Below are 21,631 nucleotides of genomic sequence, written 5' to 3'. Positions count from 1 at the left end.
TCGTGCCAACCTTGAGTTTGAAGACTGCATGAAGTCTGTTGATTTGACTCATTAGCGGTGCTGTATGGCTGTTATTAGGAGCAGTAGTGAGATGGGACGTGTAGACTAAACATCTCAGTGTCACAGCGCTGGGGCAAACATGGCACGGAGGTGTGATATGGTATTGGAGGCCGACCCTCTACACAACAGCCCTCTACCCCGCCTGACCCTAGTTGTGTGTCGCTTTGGACAAAGGCGTCTGCCAAATCCATAACCATAACCATGCATGTGACTGCAAAGTTGTCTATCAAATGCAAAATAACTCCATCTCTCGCTCTCCCTCCCTCCCTCTCTTTGTTTCACCATGTTTCTTTCACTGTGTTTAACTTTTTTCTCTTTTTGAATCAAACCTTTTATATTAATTCAGATATTCATATAGAGGTGTATATTTCATTCATAATTCAATTATATAATTTCATTCCATTTTCTACCGTTCCTACAAAGTCACTTAATTCTGTGGACCAATTGATGGACACCGTTTAACATGACTGGCAGCTCTCATTACAAACTCCTGCCATAGCAACAGTTGCCATGATACGATCTCTTGGACAGCCAAACAGTTTGGCCAATACACAGGCCGCTGAGCAATACATTTGCTTCTGTCAGAGGAGGTGTACCTCATCACAGTGAACATGGGCTCCTGCAGACAGCTGTCCATTTCAAATAATCCCTCATGTCTGAGCACTGTCTAAAAGTGACCATACTTGTACTGCTCTAGTCATTTCTTTGGTCCATGAAGTGCTTAGAGCTAGATAGTGAGGATACGTAAAAAACTGATAAACATTAGACATACGCCACATTCCTGCCATTGGTTGCAATAGCAAATCCAAACAAGTTGGTTATAAAACATTCCCCTCCTCTGAAAAGTGAAGGCTCCGTTTGGCAAATATTTAACTACATCTGAGAGTAGACAGAGGCAACGTACAGCGAGGCTACCAAAGCGAATATCTCAGCCTCTCTACAGCTCTTGTGGCTTGTGTGCACAGACTTTACACAAGAGGGGCTCCTAATAAGGCCATTATAATAACAAGCATCTGTATAATGAAGCAGCTCTTATTCCGACCAGGTATCTGCCCTGGCCCAGGATCCAGGATGCTTCAGGTAAAGGATCTGTGCTCAGCTAATTAGGGAGTGGTGTGGTACATCTTTAAAGCATAATAAGAACCTCTTCAGAACGTTTGCTTAGGGGGGACAGCCCAGGGTCAGGGGGTGAGGAGATCAGTGGGTGTTGGAGGGTGGGTGGGTGGGTGGGTGGTTTGGGGGGGTTGTGGAAGCTGCATAAAGGTGTGATAACCAGGATGCTTGAGGGGTTGAAGGAGATGTAAAGGAGAGTTAAAAGGGTCATTTTGAGGTTCATGGGGGTGGATAACGGTCCATTGGGGCAGATAAAGGTGGTGTTAAGGTACTGGGTTGGCTGGATAATGGTGGGTAAGGATTGATAATGAGGGCAGTGACAAGATGCTATGGATGGAAAGGGAGTTATAAGGGGGGGCTACCTGCATTAGAAATGGCTGATAACAGGTTGTTAAGATATAGTAAAAAGGTTATTACAAGTTGGTAACTACTGTTGATGGTGATAATAATGGGTGTTAAGGCAATAGCCTACTAGCAGCAGCGAAGTTTAAGAGACATTGTCCAGCTATTTTTGCCCCAAGTCTAATCATGACTAGCATAAAGCACCTCTTTCTGTGAGAGGATGTGTGAAGCCAATGCTGCCCTTAAAAAATCCAGAAAATGTTCAACGCATTCTAGTCTGTGCACTACAGTTCTTTCTCTTATGATGCAGTGTAGCCCGATGTACCTTTAGGCAGGGATCACACTGACCAGCGGCAAGCGGCAGGTTTCCTATTGTTCTCTATGATTTGGCAGCGGAAAGGTGTCAAGACTGGTGTAACGCTAGCGTTCAACAAGCTGAGCGCTGAACTTGGTTCAATTTTCAAAGCGAAACGCGAGCGTAGGTGAGGGGAGGTGAGGGGAGGGGAGGGGGTGTGACGGACCTTCTGGACGACGTTCTCCTTCTGCATCTGGCTCTGGCGGAGCTTTTTGAGCAGCACCAGCCGAGCTTCCTCCAGACGCAACTCCTCCCGCAGAGCCTTGATCATCTGCTGACGCTCCTCGCCTGTTTTACCCTGAGACACACACACACACACACACACACACACACACACACAAACATTTTAAATATTTATTTTCTCTGTATTTCTCCATCACTACTCTCACATCTCCCTGATTCTGTGTGTGCATCACCCTGATTCTGTGTCATGTCTTAAACTTTGCCTTGCCTGACACACACATCTCTGGTCATACGGGGAAATGTCATTTAAACATTTTTATCACAGTGACCCTCATTGAAAAAGAGATGCTGAGGTTATGCGCCAAGGTAGGAACTGGTGCAGCCTTGGGTTGTTTAAAAGCTTGTATGCCTGAAGTCATTCAGAAAGCACATTTGCCCTGTGACACATGCTGAGTCACGCATAGAAACAATTCAAGGTCAAAGAGGTCCAGCGTCAAAAAGAACATGACTAATACGTTTGGACCAACTAGAAGTTCAGCAAACATTCCCAAGTAAAGGGACTGTCATGCAGACATCTGTAATGAAGTCCTCCACAAATGGCAAAAACATCTGGAGCATGATGACCATCACAGATACGCATATATACTGTCCACGCAGGACATATGGTGCTTGTCTATTCTCTGTGGGCACGTCCAGACAGTGTGTGTGTGTGTGTGTGTGTGTGTGTGTGTGTATGCGTGTGTGAGTGCGTGAGTGAGTGAAAGAGAGAGACTGGAATTTCACGTGTCCTCGGTGTACCTTGAACATCTCGAGGTTGGCGAGCTTGTGTCGTTCCTCGGGCTGAGGGGTCCCCCGGGGGCTGGACGCCTCGTTGTCCGAAAGGACGATGACGTCTGGTGACGGGGTGCGGCGTTTGTGGTCCCGTTCGCGTTCGCGTTCACGTTCACTGAGGACGAGGGGAGAGAGAGCAGGAGCGAAGGGTCAGGTGGTTTGAACAGTGGCGAAAGTGCCCCAAACTGAAGGGCAGAGCTTGTACAGTGTGCCTTACTGTCATGTTTGGTGCAATATGTATAGTGGGTTTGTGAATGGACAGAGTGGCTGGTGCTAATCAACTGTTTAACTTAACTGTGCTATCAAGATTAACAATGAAAATTTTTACTTTTAAACCATTTTTTTTTTTTATTGTTGAGGAGAGTTAAATGTTGATAAATAAGACACAATCCAATATACTTAATGATATATTCTTGGTCCCATTTGTAGTTACTGCACGGCCTATTGAACCAGCTGAAAGAAAGGAAAAGATTTGTATGTTCTACGCGAGTGAGAGGGAGCAGATCTGCACAATGTAAAGGCTCCAAGAATATATTTATTTATTTATTTATCTCTAAAAAAACAGGCAGCGCTTCGATCGCACAGGATCTTCGTCAGGCAAATGAGACAGGGAAAAGACAGCCTAGATCTCATGGCCATAGGCCTGCTAGTCAAGCACCTGCCTTAACCAAGCAGGGCACACCCATAGGTGGCAAACAGCACAAACATACAAGGCACTAGGCCCAAATCTCTGATTACAGTGAAGGCTGTTAATTAAAAAATAAAAATAAATAAATAAATAAAAAACAGCAGTAGCATGCAAAATTCATAGATTAAAAAATTCTCAGATCTCAAATAATTTTAATAAATATTAAAATCACAACTATTTTTATAAAGTCATTATAGTATCCAATACATAAGAGACAGAAAAATAACTTATGTCTGCAGCACATGCATGACCGTTACATTAGCTATGCCATAACAAGATGAGGCTGGCTATAAGAAAAGTTTAAGATCAAAATACACATGTTCAGACCCTTTGGTCTTTGACATGGTGTTTAGTGTATATAATATATAAAAAGCTTCTCTTCTGAGGAGGAGATTGCCTATATCTCCCCCTCGTCTGAGAGTGGAGACCTGTTCAATCCCAATATATCTTAGAGTGGAAGGATTATGTTTTAATGTATTGAAATGAACTGCCACTGGATTCGTTTGGTCATTTAATCTTATGCTGCTTCTGTGCTCCGCAATGCATGTTTTTAGGCAGCGCTGTGTCTTCCTGCAATTGCCACCGGGAACCGTGGGGGGGTAAAAAGTGTGCAGGTGGATTATCTTGTCGCTGATCTGCTCTTACGACAAAGTCGCGTATGTGTCCACACTCTGACACATCATCATCATCATCATCATCATCACTGGGTTCACCTTCTCACCCCACCCCCAGGCCTCATCCTGTGCCTCCCGGTACTCACCTCCGCCGGGCGCTCATGTCCACTGGCCCATCGTCCAGCATGTTCTCCTTCCCGTTCTTCCCCGGGCCTGCGTGGAGCCCCATGTGTCCAACGTGCGCCATGTGCACGCCTGCCATGTGCGCCATGCTCATTCCGAGTCCCATTCCACCTCCGCCCATCCCTCCTCCACCACCCCCTCCACCACCTCCTCCACCACCTCCTCCTCCTCCACCTCCTCCGCGTAGGCTCCCGTTCAGCTTCTCTTCGTAGGCGGCGGCGGCTGCTGCGGCCCCTAGCAGGGCCTGGTGGCTCCCCCCGGGACCCTTCCCATCACCTCCTCCCCCGACGCTGCCCCCTAGCGCCCCCTCCAGGGCGGCCAGGTCCTTGCGCTTGAGCAGGGCCAGCATCTTGAGGCGCTCCATGGCCTCGTGGCCCTCCATCTTGAGGCGCTTGGCCAGCGCCTCCTCGGCCCGCTCGTCCGGCCCCTCCAGGCCACGCTTGAGAAGATTCAGCCGCAAGGCCTCCTCACTCATCCTCTCCATCCTGCACAAATACAACACGAGAGAGAGAGAGAGAGAGAGAGAGGGAGGAGAGAGAGAGAGAGAGAGAGAGAGAGAGAGTGAGAGTGTGAGTGTGAGAGAGTGAGTGTGAGAGAGAGAGAGAGAGAGAGAGAGAGAGTGAGTGAGTGAGTGAGAGAGAGGGGGAGAGAGAGAGAGAGAGAGAGAGAGAGAGAGTGAGTGTGAGTGTGAGAGAGAGTGAGTGTGAGAGAGAGAGAGAGAGAGAGAGAGAGAGAGAGAGAGAGAGAGAGTGTGAGTGAGAGAGAGAGAGAGAGTGAGAGTGTGAGAGAGAGTGAGTGTGAGAGAGAGAGAGAGAGAGAGTGTGAGTGAGAGAGAGAGAGAGAGTGAGAGTGTGAGAGAGAGTGAGTGTGAGAGAGAGAGAGAGAGAGAGAGAGAGAGAGAGAGAGAGAGAGAGAGAGAGAGAGAGAGAGAGGAAAGAAAGAAAGAAAGAAAGAAAGAAAGAAAATAAAGAAAGTGGGGAAAAGGGATGTGGGAATGGGTGAGGAGGAGAGGAAGAAAGACCATGAGCATCTGTCATGTAGCATATTTGAAGTCAACCATGAGCATTAAACATCATCCATCTGGATCTGTGCAAGCTCCACGTCCCGGTGAAACAGCCGAGACATCTCCTGACCTACAGTACGCCAGACGACAGACCACACGAGCTGCTGCAGGGACAGGCCCCTCGCCGCAGAGCGGCCGCAACGGACTCCATCGTCATGGCTACTGTACACACCCTAACACCCTAACCTTTTAACGCCTGGCCTATTTTGTTAATCATGTCCTTCAACAATAACATTCTACAGTGTTCACTTCAGCAAAAAGCACTCCACGCTCACAACATAAAACAGCGCCTGAGTGATCGTCATCCTTGTGTTTACCTGCCAATTGGGGAGCAGGGGGCAGTAAGGTTGAAGAGGTTTGTTTGTTGTTGGGTGTGTTGTTGTTGTTGTTGGTTTCTGGTGTGACTTTTAAGGCTATTTACAGACTGATATTGCCACTGCTGACTGTATAATCTGAAATCACATGAGGGCTATTTTTTTGAAGAGTACGGTAAGTGTTTTGTACATCAGGGCAAGGGGGTTGAGTACTGTAAATTCAAAATTCAAAGGGTCTCAATTTAATTACGCTTTTTACAAGTCTAGCAGGAAAAACAATGAAATGTTTGCATGCATGTTATATACTCACATGCAATCACACATAGCTCCATTAAAAATACATATTCATTAGTCAAAACAGATAATTATAGAGAGCTCCTACAGGCACACAGCAAAGGACACACACACAAACACACAAAAAGATAGCTGCCTCCATCTTGTATCCTGGTTGGCAGGCGTTAAGCATTGATTGTTTCTTCAGGTCAGACCAAGCATGATTAATCGAGGTGCTCGTCAGTCAGTCGGGGGGGGGGGGGTGGGGGTTGTTGCGGGGGGCTGAGTGAGGCTGTGTGTGTGTGTGTGTGTGTGTGTGTGAGCCCCACACCCTCCCTTGTCACCCCTTCTTTTCCACCCCCTCATTCCCCCGAGTGGAGAGATAAGCTTCCCATCGGCGCTGACCCAGTGCATTTGCTGTGACATGAGCGCTCAAGCTTGCACCCTGGGCCACTGGTTCTGGAGATGGGGAGTGTAACAGAGCCAATGGCGATGCTCATTTGTTGTGTGTCTGTATGTCACTGTGTGTAACTGTGTGTGTGTGGGAGGGGGGGGGTGGACAGGGTTACTGAGGGCATGCACTACAGTCCAGTTCATTGTGGTACATTTAAGATTTGGTGTCTATCGGTCCTTTGAGGAGATCACGAGCAGCCCCAAGTGCTCGCGTGGGAGGAGAGGGAGGCCCAGTATCAATTTAAATCATGTGTGTGCGTGTTTGTGTGTGTATATATGTGTGTCAGTGTACATGCGTGTGAGCAAGCATGTGCATATGTCACGCAGTGGTATGTGCAGTGTTGGGATCAAGGTGGGGGGATGGGATGTATGTGTGTGTGTGTGTGTGTGTGTGTGTGTGTGTGTGTGTGTGTGTGTGTGTGTGTGTGTGTGTGTGGTTTGGTGGTGGGGGTGAGGGGGTCATGCGCGTTCAAGTGTCCGTGAGGTGAAGTGTGTGTGCATACTTTGGGGTCGGCTGCGTGCTTGCCATGTGTCACGTACGAGGGATCTAAATGGTCATGTGAACGAGCGCGCGCGTGCGCGCGTCTCTCTGGGTTAGCCACGCTTGGGCGGACCCTTCATGGCCCCGAGGACACAGAGACAGAGAGAGAGAACGGGGGGAGGGGGAGGGGGGGGCTCTCTTTTAATTTAAATTTCTACCTTTCAAATACACACACACGCAAAAAAAAAAAAAAAAAAAAAAAATGTACACGCAATATCTGATACACATGCAACCACACACTGTATATAGGCCTACAGAGTATAGCTCATACAAACCACTCTTTCACATTCTCATACATACCTACATTCACACATCAGTCAGGTATACACAGGAATCTCACACACACTCCCTTTCTCAGTATCGGCAACACACACAAACGCACATGCACACGCACACACGCCTGCACACACGCGCGCACACACACACACACACACAGAAAAACCACAGAATGGATGGCCTGAGTGCGAAGCCCTTTGTCTGTGCTGTGGAGGCTCCTTATCGGCCCGTTGCATTTGTATTCTGGGAGAGGGAGGGGTGGAGTGGGGTGGTGTGTGGAGTGGTGTGGGGTGGGGTGGGGTGGGGTGGTGTGGTGTGGTGTGGTGTGGGGTGGGGTGCTTGCAGCGCAGCGCTCGGTGCAGGAGCAGAGAGCCGGAGCAGAGCAGAGGACCCTGGGCACAGGATAAGCACGGTCGGCACGGCAGCAGTGTAAACGCCGGGGCGCCCAGCAGCAGCGGTGATGTCTCCATCGTCTGCCACACCACCGCAGTCTTTTCGTGGGATAAATAGATACACGTTTCAAATGCTGCTCCATTTTGTCCACAAAGTCTCGGTAGATGTGCAGATAACAGATGAAATGAACACAGAGCATGGACAGAGCCCTCGGTCCATAACCACATCCGGATTTTAACGGGTAGCAGAAATGAGTCTAGGCGATGTGTTGCATGGAAGAATGAGAACACCGTCGTGCTTGGACACATTACAGAGAGACTGTTACATCTGTCATTTTGTTGAATATGGAGAGGAATTTACCACCCCCACCTCCTACCAAAAGCTTTTCTACTCTACACACACACGCACACACACACACACGCGCACACACCAAATGTGATGAAAACCTGTAGCCACCCCCCACCCCCCCCTGAAATGTTCTGGGAAACAAAGCAGTGAAACATTTGATCAAAATCACCGGAACTGCATCAGTTCAGAGTTCCAGGAATTAGTGCCATACCAAGAACACGGACAATCAAACAAAATACAGCTTCACTATTTCCCGACACAATAATTACACACAATTTAGCAATTTGTATGTCACTGAGGAGAAAAATTGAAGTGTTCACGTGTGTGTGTGTGTGTGTGTGTGTGTGAGCCTGGAGTGTGAAGAAAAGGCAGACGCAACACCAACACTGCATCACTAAGAAACATACCTGTAGACAAAACAAGCCATCTGTGCTTTTGTAAACATATAGGCTAACTATGCACAGCCATTTCTTTAGGCCATCTCATACCTCCTTCCATTTTGTGGTGTGCTGTGTGTGTGTGTGCTGTGTGTGTGTGTGTGTGTGTGTGTGTGCTGGGCTGGGTCCTGCGGCCTGCCTGCCTGCCTCTTCAGTGGTGAAGTCACCATCGGAACAAATGGGCAGCGCAATTAGGGGCGAATTCTCATTCCCCGCACGAGAGAGAAAAAGACAATCTCCGTCTCATCTAGCGGATGACAAACGAGGCCTCTTTGTGCAGGGAAGGGTTTGGTATGTGTGCGCACACACATGTGTGTGTGGATGTGTGTGTGTGTGTGTGTGTGTGTGTGTGTATGTGTGTGTCTGTGTGTGTGTGAGTGAGTGAGTGAGTGTGTGAGTGTGCGATGCACCAAAGCAGCCGCAGGACCACAGGGGAGAGACCACGCAATCACACACACCTTCACACACACATAAACATGCAAACAAACACACACACACAGAATGTGTTTATGTCGAAGGAAAAAAGCCAATCTCCCACACACAATACACAAGGACAATAAATACTTTTTTACAGAGGGGAGATATGATCTTTAGTATACATGAAGACACACACACACACACACACACACACACACACACACACACACACACACACACACACACACACACACACACACACAGGGTACACTTGCATGCATTCTGGAGAGGATAAATGTTGATTGAAATTACAAAGATTTTCTCCCTTATTTTTACTAATGCTTCATGCTCCCTTGGAGGATAGGTTTGAAAACAAAACAATGAGGTATTTAGCCTAATGGTTGTTGGCCTGCTTAAACAGAGGACCAGTGCATCGATGTGAGCATGGAGTTCTGAACATAGGATATGTGCAGGAAAAGGAAGTATATTCATGGGCATCTGCACTCAAAATCATCTGCAAACAAACCTTAAGGGCTGGTTCCTGAGAAAACATCAGAGTGGATGCCCTGACCTAAACATTGGACCATTATCAAGCTGCCTAGTGGCTATCCATATTTAAAAAATAACAAAAAAGCTCTCCGTTAAAAGGTGCAGTCAGGGATTTTACGTGATTTCAAGCCCATAACATGTTTTGTCGAATTCAGCAATCATCTCCTCACGACCACTAGCTGCCCATTTCGTGAGTACACGGTCAAAAAAACAAACAGAAAAACAGGTCTCTGTAGGAAGCTTAGGCTCCAAAAACTGGAAACAAACAAAGTGGGGGCAGCCTGTCCCCCAAACAAAAACGAAACCCTGCGTTGAATTTCTCTGGGAATACTGAAGGTAGGGGTGAACTTTACACAAAAGCGTCTGCTAATACATTTAAACATAAACATAAATACAAACAAACGCTATTTCCTGCAAAATCCTTGAATGCGCCTTTAAACAGAGGCTTAGAAAACTTTAAGTCACCAAAACGGTGACTTACAGAAACTAAGCCAATTTATTCAACAGACACAATGACAATGCTGCTTTAAACAGAAGATATTTTCAATTAAATGTTGAGGTGACCGGACCGAGACACCGGAACTCGGCCCTTTGTTGTCAAACAAAGGTGTGAGAAAAACAAACTGTAGCGTCTGTCACTGTGATGTTGTGACATCAACGATCGCATCTGCGCCTCTCAATAGAAGAGCTCCCAATTTCACTCACTGCGTTTCCCCTTGCCTCATCACTCTCGCGTGTGTATGTGCTTATTAGTTCTACGTGCCTTCAGAGTTCCCAAAATCTGATTACACCTCTGCAAGTGACCCCTGTCTCTCATGATTGGCGTGCCGTTGTTGCACTAAGTGTTCTTAATTAGGATTTAGATTGAGATGTAATTGGTCCCTTGATTGTTTAATCACATCCTTGGGTTAGTCCACCCACGCAAGCGTAAAGTTGGCACGGTGTAAACGATGAGGAAACGATGGCACGGTGTTTTAGGCTTTGGCCTTATCGTCGAAGATGTCTGAGAAACATGTTTGTTTTGTTTTTTGTTCTGCACACTGCTGTCAATCTCTCTGTCACACTGCTGTCACTATCTAAATATGTGGACAGAACTCTCCACACATAGGCTACTACAGTAGTATCATTGTGGTTGGTTGTGAATCTGAGGGAAATCCGAACTGGCAAAGCCAAATCAAATCCAAAATTGGCCATTTCTATTTACTTGGTGTGAAAAGCAGCGTGATGATCGGGGATACGCTGGGTGCCCCAGCTCAGATGAGCATCGCCTTTCTGGACTTTCTCAGAGGTCTACCCAGATACCCAGAGACCAAATGCACTCAGTCATAGACACAAATGGAAAGGAAAGGGGGGAAAATCGCACAAAATCAGTCAATGAAACAGCTCTGCCACAGGGAGAGGGAGAACCAGGCAGCACTGTGTGGACGAGCGAGATTGAGAGACGGAGCGATGGATAAGGGGGGGGGGAATGAGAGAGAGTGTGTGAGCGACAGAGCAGAAGAGGGAACCAACAATGGCACAGAGGAGCCAATCAGAACTGCCGTGTGGTGCACGTCAGTCCTCCATACTCACCCCCCCCCCCCTCCTCACACACCCCACTTGCTGCCCCCCCCCCCTTTACATAATATAATGACTGTTTCAGTCAGCTGCTACAAAAACCAGACTCTCTCTCCGCAACCCTCTCCTCCCTTACGACACCCACCTCCCTGCATCTAAGCCACCCCCCTCCGTTCCCCTCCCAACACCATCACCACCTCTTCTTTCTTCCCTCCCTCCCTCCCTCCCTCACCACTTCACTCCCTCTCTTTTTCTCTCTCTCCCTCCCTCCCTCCCTCCCTCCCTCCCTCGCTCGCTCGCAGACCTGCACACGCGCACTCCATGACAGACTCGTAGCTTTGGGCACTTTGCCAAGCAAAGCAGCAGCAGCTCAGGGAGATGAAAAGAAAGAGCGAGAAAGGAAGAAAAAGACAGACAGACAGACAGACAGACAGACTGACTGACGGAGAGAAAGACGGACGACGCGACGACACAACACAAGGTGGAAAGGGCAACAACAAAAAAAAAGGGAGGGAGACCTGAGGGGAGCAGAAGGGACGGACATCGGTCAGCTTGGGATTGTTTTTTGGTGGGACTCTTAGTCGGATTTGGAAACCCGGTGAGCCTGTGGCTCCCTCGACCCTCTGCAGGGTTGAGAGCGAATGGCTGCCATTGATACACATTGTGCACACACACTCATACACACGCGCAGAGACATGCGCGCGTGCGCCCAGTTGTTGTGAGTAACAACGTCTCGGTCTCCACAGACGGAGGTGACGGAGGAAGAAAGGGGGACTGGGGGGGGCAGAAAAGGAGAATGAGCGAGAGAGTGAGAGAAGGAGGAGGGAAAACAGTGTAGTTTCATTGCCCATACAAACACAAGAGGCTCTATTGTAACACCCCCTCGTCTCACACACACACACACACACACACACACACACACACACACACACACACACACACACACACACACACACACACACACACACACACACACACACACACACACACACACACACACCTCACGATTCTACTACAGCTGTGCCACACCACAAAGCCGTGTAAAAGAGACCCCTCCCTCATCGTACACCCCTCCCCCTTTCCAAAAAAAGTATTCCGCTTTTTTTCCTCTCTCTCTCTCTCTCTCTCTCTCTCTCTCTCCCTAGTTCTCCCCCTCCACCCCCTCCTTGCTGTAAAAATAAACACACATGCTCTCTTTCAGGGGGCCCCTTCAAGGTATGTGCTGGTACGCACTCTCTCCTTTTTGCTTACTTAATAATTAATGTGATTCTTTTATACGGGGGGGGGGGTGTATAGAGTGTATACGAATATAGATGCATAAATGTGTGTGAGTGTGTGTGTGTGTGTGTGAGTGTGTGCATGGGGTGAGTGGTGGGGTGTGAGTGGGGGGTGGAGGGTTGAGGATAAAGAGGAGGAGCGATGAGCAGGAAAAAAAAAAAAAAAAAAAAAAAAAAGAAACCACCATCTCTCTTTCTCTCTCTCTCGCCCTCTCTGACACGCTACCCTGTCATAATGCCAACCCTTAATTCCCCCCCCCCCCTCCTCCTCCGTGCCCCTCCCCCACCAAGCCCGCTCACCATTTTCTTTATGTGCCCGCCTCGCTCCCTTTCTCCCTCTCTCTGTTGCCTGTCCGTCAGATCCCTGCTGCCCGCACAAAAATGTCCTCCCTACACGCCCTCGGACCCCGTCGTATAACACACACACACACACACACACACACACACACACACACACACACACACACTTAACAAAACAGGGCAATCCAGTGCTTAGATGTAGACATTAAGCAAGCGATTTTGGAGAGTTTAGTGATCTGGGCCATAGGACCGGTCCTGTCAACGATGGGGAAAGACGGACCGGACAGGAGAGAGGGAGAAAGAGAACGGGGATAGTGGTGATAATAAGGCCATTTGCCACTCTGCAGCCGTGCGGCGGAATCCAGGGATCCACAGCTCATTTCACGCATGATCTGCATCATGACAATTCATTTGGCTGACGCAACTCTGCAAACTCCCTCTCTTTTGCTGTCTCTCTCTCTCTCCCTCACACACACCTTTCTAAACCAATGCGCTGGTGCCACTGCATCACGAAGAGTGCGTCATAGTCTGACTGTGACCACACACACACACACACACACACACACACACACACACACACACACACACACACACACACACTAAACCTCTGCTCTTTCAGGCAAGACAATCAGGGTATCATTTTCACTTCCGAATGCAAACCGGGGAAAGATGACGGTGGTGGTAGTGGTGCCACCCCCCACCCACCCCCCCAACCCCACTCATTCAATGTGCTACCCACCCCCAAGTCCTGGCCCATCTCCCAAAACTGGCTGCACCCCAACCAACCAGCCAACCAGCCTGGCTGATCTGATCAGATCCCTCTCTCCACTCCAGCAACCCAGCCCCTCTTACCCCCTTCTCTGCATCCGAAGCTTCCGCGTGGTCTCAAAATGGCTGCCGCTGTCACTGCCAGGTGTGTGCCCGCCCTAAAGAGATGGGGGAAAAAAAAACACAACCACACATTAACACGGAGTCCCCCTGCCATGTCTGGGATGCTTAGTGTCGTTATCATTCCATAAATCTAAAAAGCTGCCTTGTTATCCACAAACGATCACTGCAGATAGCAATGGATGGATGTAATTTATGGTAATTGTAGAGCTTTGAGGCAGTAACCTAGTTTGGAGTTGTTACGTGCAGGATTGGTTTTGGGGTCGTGTAGGGTGACTGTCGCTTGTGGTTGGTGGGAGGGAGGGGGCCCACCAGACGTTGGCCGTTTTTTTTTTATGGAAGGGGAATGTGGGACATAAAATCGAGAGATGCCCTCCTAGCCTCTCACATGATTAGCAGGCGCCGTTACATGGCAACTAATTAGCCATCAAATTAGCATGTGAGGGAGATTAATTAATCTATTATGGTCGACTCATCAAGAAATATTGTGCACACTTTGAATTTTAAAATTTTGCAAACCAAGGTTTTGTCTAGGTAATAGGCTACTTAAAGACCTAATGGCAATTGGTGGTAGGGGGATTTTTTTTTTTCATTACCAAATGAGTCTTTGAAATTACGTTTTTAACAGATCACAAGTTTCAGTGTCCACGACCTTATACTGGCCCGCAGGCCACTGGCTTGGCCATGCATCTCTGAACCCAATAAAATCCACAGTCTTTTATAGACTGGAGGGGACATAGACATTAGTGGTTGTTTGAATCAATAATGAACCGCATTGAAACCTTTCATTTGAAGGCCGTGGCCATGGCTGGAAAACAAACTCAAGCTACCCTAATGTGTAATTTTACTGTCCTCGCGTTCAAAGTCAAGGTAGCCAAAAGGTCTCAGAGACTCAGAGGAAACCATTTCACCACGAGCCTAATGAACATGGATTCGTAATTAAATCTTTTTTGAATGTGCTAATATTTGCCAAGAAGGGCTTGGCACAAAACAAAAAAAAGGAAATTGATAGTCTTTTTTTTGTTTGTTTTCAAGAGCACTTCTGGGTGCCAAAAAGCCCAGACAGGACCCAAGGACACCATAACCCATTGGCATACCCAAACTCCTGGCACCTCTTCCCAACTTCATGACTGCTGGAGAAGCCAGAGACCATTTCCCACTAACTGAAGCCTTCTGGTACATGTTAGTGCAGAATTAGTGGAGTATGTTGTGCTTTGACAAACATCCATCAAGGATAATATACAGTATATACCAGTGATTTCCAAGTCCTCTGTCACCAAAGTACAAGTGTTAATCCATTGCCATTAAAAAAGTTGGGGTCCTGCCGCTTGCTTAGCACCCTTAAGCCGAGGTTCCTTGAGCTGTCGAATGCACTTACACCCAATACAAACACATATACAGCTTCACAGGTGCCAGGGCACCAGCCAATGTGTATGTGTGTGTGTGTGTGTGTGTGTGTGTGTGTGTGTGTGTCAGTCCCATGGGTCACATAAAGCAGAAATATGGCTTTGGCGGCAGACACCAGCCGACTGATCTCATACTGTAGCCATTTCCGTGCTCGTTACTCTGCGGGAGATGTACAGCAGGTGACTGCCTGAGCCCCCATGCAGATCTGCGCTGCCCTGCCTGGAACCTACCCGCCTCCATCTTGGAGCTTATCTCCGCTCCTCAACACACACACACACACACAATGAGCGCGTCATGTGTTTGCCGAGAGCAATTACAAAATGGTCGTCAAGTGATTTGCTCACTTGCTTCAGATGTTAGCGGGATGTGCAAATGGCGCATCAAACCTGTAAGATATTAAGAAATTTAAAAATTCCCTAAATGCCTGCCGTCACCAGGAGTGGAACCAGTTCATCTGAGGCTGAGTATGCATTGTGGTTTACTCATTTCCTATGTGTCCATAAGACGCCATCCTGTCCATTTTGACAGTGAATAATAAACTTGGCTCTGTTCTTTAGTCTGGTATTCTGTTCCTAATTTGAGACTTCTAGACTTCACTGCCACTGAAACAAGAGGACCCAATGCATTGCCACCACTTCAGCAAAATCAAAATCCTTATACAAATGACTGATTTACACAAGTTAACACAGTAGAAAAGCACAAAACAAACAGGAGCTTCACACAGACTGTCCAACAAATTTACACCTAAATCGCATCACATAAAAGACACCAACATAAATCCTGCATTGGCAAAACAAGCTAAAGCCGTCTGTTGAAGTGAAGAGCAAAGCAAAGAGGGGAAGTATAGAGGCCTGCTCTAATCAGTTTTCAAATCTGATAAAAAAGGGATTACTCGCATTGACAAATTCACTGGAACATCGAGGCAGGGCAGGGACTGGCAGCGACTTGGTGATTAGCTTTTGAAGACGCTGGGCGGTATCAAATTGGTCTGGGGCTGATTTTTTTTGTACCCTTATCAAACAGAAACAGCAGGGTAAATTATCTCCTTTTTCATGCTGTGATTTTCTAATTTTTGTGAACGCATAATACACAAATTGTTCAAAAATGTGAATATCAAACTATGACTATTGCGAAAACCAAGCCCAGATTACGAAATATCAAGCTTAGATTTGGTCACTTCTGGATGACGAGTCACGTCAATATTTGTATCAACCAAATTAAGAGCATCCCACATGAGCGCGTTCTCAAAAGGACTAAATTAGCAAATGCGCCACTGAAAGCAGCTCCTGCGTTAGTAACGACGTCGGTCAGAAACTCCCATCCTGTGATCCATCAATAATGGAGAGCCACTGGGAGATCTAGGCACAGGGACCACAGGCTGTGCCCATTGGTTAATTCACTAATTGGACCAACATCCTCCATGCAGCCCACTCGTTGACAGCCCAGCTGTATGTTACTCAGTGTGAGCAACAGAGGAGGCTGCTGGGAATATGACCAAAAATTTGCATACGGCTAGTTTCTGACACTAATGAGGCCAATTAGGCGGATGGTGCCCATGGCAACAGACTTGCCATTGGTTGGCCCGGACGGCAAACAGTGTTATGGGTAACAGAATGTTGGTATGGAGTCAATAAAGGCTGTCTATGCTGAGACTGAGGCAAGGGCGATAAAAACCCCACTTCACCTGATTTCCCCTTTATTTAGCTGCTTATTAGGCTGGGGAGGAGAGAGGCCATGGTGACAAAGGGAAGGGAAGCAGCCTCGCACCTCTGGAGCAGCTCTCTAGCAAACTAACTGGATTCAAACGCGCCAGAAGTAGGGCCTCTTAGACAGAGGCTAGTTAATACACACCGGCTGCGGCGACACACACACACACACACACACACACACACACACACACACACACACACACACACACACACACACACACACACACACACACACACACACACACACACACACACACACACACACACACACACACACACACACACACACACACACACACACACACACACACACACACACACACACACACACACACACACACACACACACACACACACAAACAAACAAACAAAAAAGTGAAAGCAAAGCAAAATCCACAGCATCTGCCTCCAAGGACTGTGATATGCAGGTGCGAGGACCTCGCGAAAATGCAGAGCCAGACACACGGCATGCAAGGTGACCATCACCACCCCCGTCTCTACACTCCCTCTTTTTCTCCCCCCCCTTCAACCGCAACACTTAAAGCACCCCGTCTTCATTAAACAAGACAACAGCTCATTGTGGTCGTTGCCATGACAACAGGCCCTTCTATTTTTAAGCCGTGCCACTAATCAATTCCTGCTCTGCTGTCGCCCGAGGGAGGAGGGGAGGGGAGGGGTGAGAGGGGTGCGTTTGGTGGTGGCGGCGGGGCGGATGGGGCAGTAGCAGGGGGCAAAGGGGAGGAAGTGCGTCGAGCATGAGGGGGAGTGGGGCGGGGGGTAGGAGGCTGTGAAGTTCGAGACAAAGAGAGACAAGATGAGGGGGAGGGGGGTTTTAAAAAAAAAAGAGAGAGAGAGAGTAATACGCAGTAACACTAACAACTGACAGCGATTTACAGTTGTGCCGTAGCAACCATTACGGGACCACAGTCAGGAAGTATTCAGGCCTCGTGGTCATGCAAATCTTCCCATCATGCTCCTGTGCAGTTCAGTGGTTCGTTTTCTTCAATGCCCAAGAACTCAGAGCGAGACGACATGTATTTAACTGTTTAACATTCACAAATAAATAACCTAGTAGACAGTTTCTATTCCTAATACAGACCCCTCTGTGGCAGCAAAAAGCACTGACTGACATCTATGTTGTAGGTCATTTAAACAAGTTAATTTACAATTACCTACATGTATATATGTATATTAACTGAAAATTAACACCAGCTTTTCTTGATTGATGAAACACTAACTAGGTTTCCATCCAACTCATTCACATATTTTTAAGCACATTAATAAAAATGCTCAAAGAAATGTGCTCCTATCCGCTGCACGATGCAAATTAAAAAGGGCGTCTTTTCTAATTGTGTAAGTAGTTGTAAACAAATGTAGGTTCAAAACTTGAGGTTATGAGGGCAACTTCAACAGAAACACATAATAAAATCACAACAAATGTAATATGATAAGAATAAAACTGTTTCTTACAACCTTAATCACATAATACTCCATGTGAATTGGGATCAATTTCTTATTCGATTTAGAAGATTTTAAATAATTTAAAGCTTTGTCTCTCAGGATTTCCTACTCAAATGGTCAAAATTCACATCAAAAAGTTGAATGTGAAACACAGCTATCATCTGCCTTACTTCTGACCACTGGTAAAAGAAACCCTGTCAAATTTGGCTCTCAACACCAAAGTAATCCATTTCGAGGAAAACATGATGTTCACATTCAGAGATCGACCAGCCATTATGCTTCTTCTTCACTCTCTTTTCTATTGTGTCTTCTTGCTTGATAGGTCTACGCTGGTCTAATCTTAGAATTGTCATCGTATGAAAGGGAAGATGAGTCACTCCTTTTAGGCAGAAAACCCTAGCTCAAATGCACCGAAGGTTGACTAGGATTTCTCCTCCATTAAGGGACCATGTGTGTGTGAGTGTGTGAGTGTGTGAGAGAGAGAGAGAGAGAGAGAGAGAGAGAGAGAGAGAAAGAGAGAGTATGGAACATGGAATACGAAACTTAAAGAGAACGATGAATACTGGAGGATATCATCTAGACATCTAGACAGGAAGGAGGACCTTTGCAACACAGGTTGCACGGCAGACAAAAGGCCAACTTGCACACAAACATGTCAGCTCTTCAGCAGAGGCATTCACACTTGTTCGACTGTGCCTTTGAGACAACAAAAACCAGAGGAGATAAGGAAAGGGAATAAAATAGACAAACAAAAGATTAAATCCAGATTCCTACAGAATTTTAGGTGTGTGTGTGTGTGTGTGTGTGTGTGTGTGTGTGGGGGGGGGGGGGGGGGGGGTCATTAGTCCTTTCTAAGTCAAATGGATCATTGAATCAGCTGTAATTCTGGGGTTATACATTGGTTTTATTAAATAACAGTTCCTGTAAAGTGGCCTTCAAGTCACAGGGGAAAATACGATCCAAGTGGTTCTGCTTTTGATGGATGACTTAAAAACATTTTCCACCATAAAGATCACATTTCCAAAGCCTTATGGTATCTAGAAGCAACTACAAAATCCTCAGTGTGCCTTGCTGTTATGGCAGTCGGACTTGCTGTCAGTCTTGGTGAGAATTAGTCTCCTGTTCCTTTAAAAAAAAGCAGAGTCACAATATCTTCTTTTTTTTTTTCAAAGCCAGGGTACCCAACGGAGTCAAAATGCATGCGAGCCAGTCTAAGCCGGTTTGTAACCTCAGGGTATGGAATTATCTCTTAATATGTAGCCGTTAGTGGTTAGGACGTCACACGAACACAGGGAGAGAGGGAGGGAGACAGAGAGAGAGAGAGAGAGAAAGAAGGGGAAAGAGAGAAAGAAGGAGAGAGAGAATGAGTGAGTGGGAGGGAGGGGTACAAAGGGGATGGGGGGTGGGGGGATCGAAGTCCCTGAGCTTTCGGGGCAGAAAGAGGGAAATCTACTTGTTTTCGTGAAGGGCTGAATCCAAAACCTGGCACCTTGACAAAAAGGCTCATTGCGGAACTTCAGACCACAGGGTGGGGCATACGTTGTTTAAACAAAAAAAAAAAATCTGAAAAAAGACAGAGAAAAAAAATGGAGGAAAAAATGCTGGAACTTGAGCCATCTGGAGAGAGTGAGGTAGCAGGGAGATTTTTAAAATGGGGTTGAAAGTATGGCACAGGAGCTATGGCTTTAACCAAGAGAGAGAGAGGGGGGGGAAGAGAGAGAGATAGACAGAAAGAAAGAAAGAGTGAGAGAGAGAGAGAGAGAGAGAGAGACACACACAACAATGCACACGCTCCAAATACCCTGTGTCACACGGTTTCGCACAAGCACAAAACAAAGGCATACGTTGATACGAGAGCCTGGTAAAAAAAAATAAACCTCACACTTCGTTGAGGTCGTTAACACAACCCGTCTATGGGCACAACAGCCTGGCTTGCAACACACTTCAGTGTGTCCAACACCCAGTGCTTTATCAAACTGAGATAACATGAGCAGAGGTACCTATCTTAGCTCTGAGAGCAATGGGCTTATGAAAACACTGATTTTAAATGCAACACACCACCAAGAACAACAACGGAGGGCCATTTCTTGGATTGAGCACTCCATGGCATGTTGCCAGGCTGATCATTTTGCAGGTTTTCAGGGGCTTTTTTCGTAAAGATAAATTAGTGTCTAGCGATGGACTAATCAAGTCAGCTGCAGGACTGTTGCAATGGTGGCCTGGAGCTAGACGGCAAAGGAGGAAGACGACAAAGGAAAAAGCAAGGTGGCGAAGAGCAATCTGTTCCATTGCATGCTCGTCGTCATGCAAGAAAGGGCAAGGAGAAGGGGGGGTTGTGTGTGTGTGTGTGTGTGTAGAGAGGGAGGAAGGGAGGAAGGGGGCGTTCACTCGGGGTGCTGATCATAGGGACCGAAGACTGAATTAGGAAGCCATGTCATAGAGATGCCGAGACGCGACACACACTCACAAACTATTTATAATTCCAGCTTGTTGACACACTGGACCTTACTCCTATATGAAGAACCTACCACTGTGCCCTGCCCAATGACCTCAAAAGGCTCACTCTCTTGCAAGCCAGCAAGGTCAAAGTTAAGCATTAAAACCTGTGAAGATGGTCATACCTGCAGAAAAGACTGCCATTTGGAAAACAATAACCCAAACATGTGGTCTGACTATTGTTTGGGCTACTCAACTACACACCCGAGATAACAGATGATGATTGTAAGGGGGGTCATGGGACGTGAGGTTTTGTCAGGATGACTTCTATGGCTGCAAATTGAGAGTCCTTGAGATTTTGCCCCCTGAAGTGAAGCAAAGTGAATGCGAGGGTTCCCTTCAATACTGTACAAGAAACAAGTCTAATGTATCTACAGTGATCAAGGTGCCTGGTGGTACAGTGATCAAAGTGCCTGGTGGTACAATGATGTGCTTATGGCTTTTTGTGAGACATAACTGCATCCTCCTCTATTCTTCTCCGTTCGCTGTCCTTCGCCAGCCCAACTTCCTTCTCTGTCATCTTCTCTCAACTCTGCCTCACTTCTCCATGTCATTCATCCATCCCTAAATAACTCCACAATGAAGTTCTTCTTTTCTCACTTCCCCATCCACCTCACCACCCTTTCATCCCAAGTCCTCTCCTGCATCACAAACGGGACTCTTACAGATTGGCCAATCGCAGACAGCTGGTGCCACAAGAGAAGAAGCAAGTAACTCCTACGGCCAACCGAAGACAGTCCATAACAAGCACTTCTAGCTATGCCTCACTGACAATTCACATGGCCACTTTAAATAAAGTGCCCTACAGTACCAACAAACCATCATATCATTAAGGAGGAAGCAGAGAACAATTTGTAGAGACATAAAACATTAGATAGATTAAAGTTCTGAAAATATTGGTTTTACCCATGCAATACATACTGAAAAGCACAAGTTTGCTTGAACTGAGGAGGGACACAAGACTTGCATCACAATCAGACTAGCCCCTTATCTTTCCGTATCCGTCCTCATCTCCACTTCCACTGGATTCCACTGATCTCTGACACAGACGACCACGACCACCACCACCACCACCACCACCACCACCACCACCCTCACCACCA

General features: G+C 47.1%; 1 protein-coding gene across 3 annotated transcripts in view; it reads right to left on the bottom strand.

The window, feature by feature from the left end:
• gatad2b (GATA zinc finger domain containing 2B) overlaps positions 1 to 21,631 on the bottom strand; it is a 37,774-nt gene that overhangs the window by 10,940 nt on the left and 5,203 nt on the right. For all 3 annotated transcript variants that reach the window (XM_076301808.1, XM_076301810.1, XM_076301809.1), the window contains 5 exons: positions 13,420 to 13,493; positions 4,333 to 4,854; positions 3,284 to 3,337; positions 2,852 to 2,999; positions 2,037 to 2,168 (listed from right to left, as the gene is read on the bottom strand). In XM_076301808.1, coding sequence (XP_076157923.1) covers positions 2,037 to 2,168; positions 2,852 to 2,999; positions 3,284 to 3,337; positions 4,333 to 4,854; positions 13,420 to 13,433 — 870 coding nt within the window. In that variant the 5' untranslated portion in view covers positions 13,434 to 13,493. The remainder of the gene's footprint in view (positions 1 to 2,036; positions 2,169 to 2,851; positions 3,000 to 3,283; positions 3,338 to 4,332; positions 4,855 to 13,419; positions 13,494 to 21,631) is intronic.

Source organism: Alosa pseudoharengus, unplaced genomic scaffold (assembly GCF_046254945.1).
Source record: "Alosa pseudoharengus isolate Yale_2024_CS ecotype anadromous, Long Island Sound unplaced genomic scaffold, YU_APseudo_1.1 YU_APseudo_1.1_scf_23, whole genome shotgun sequence".
In the NCBI taxonomy this organism is placed as follows: domain Eukaryota; kingdom Metazoa; phylum Chordata; class Actinopteri; order Clupeiformes; family Clupeidae; genus Alosa; species Alosa pseudoharengus.
This window is presented reverse-complemented; position numbering and strand designations above follow the sequence as displayed.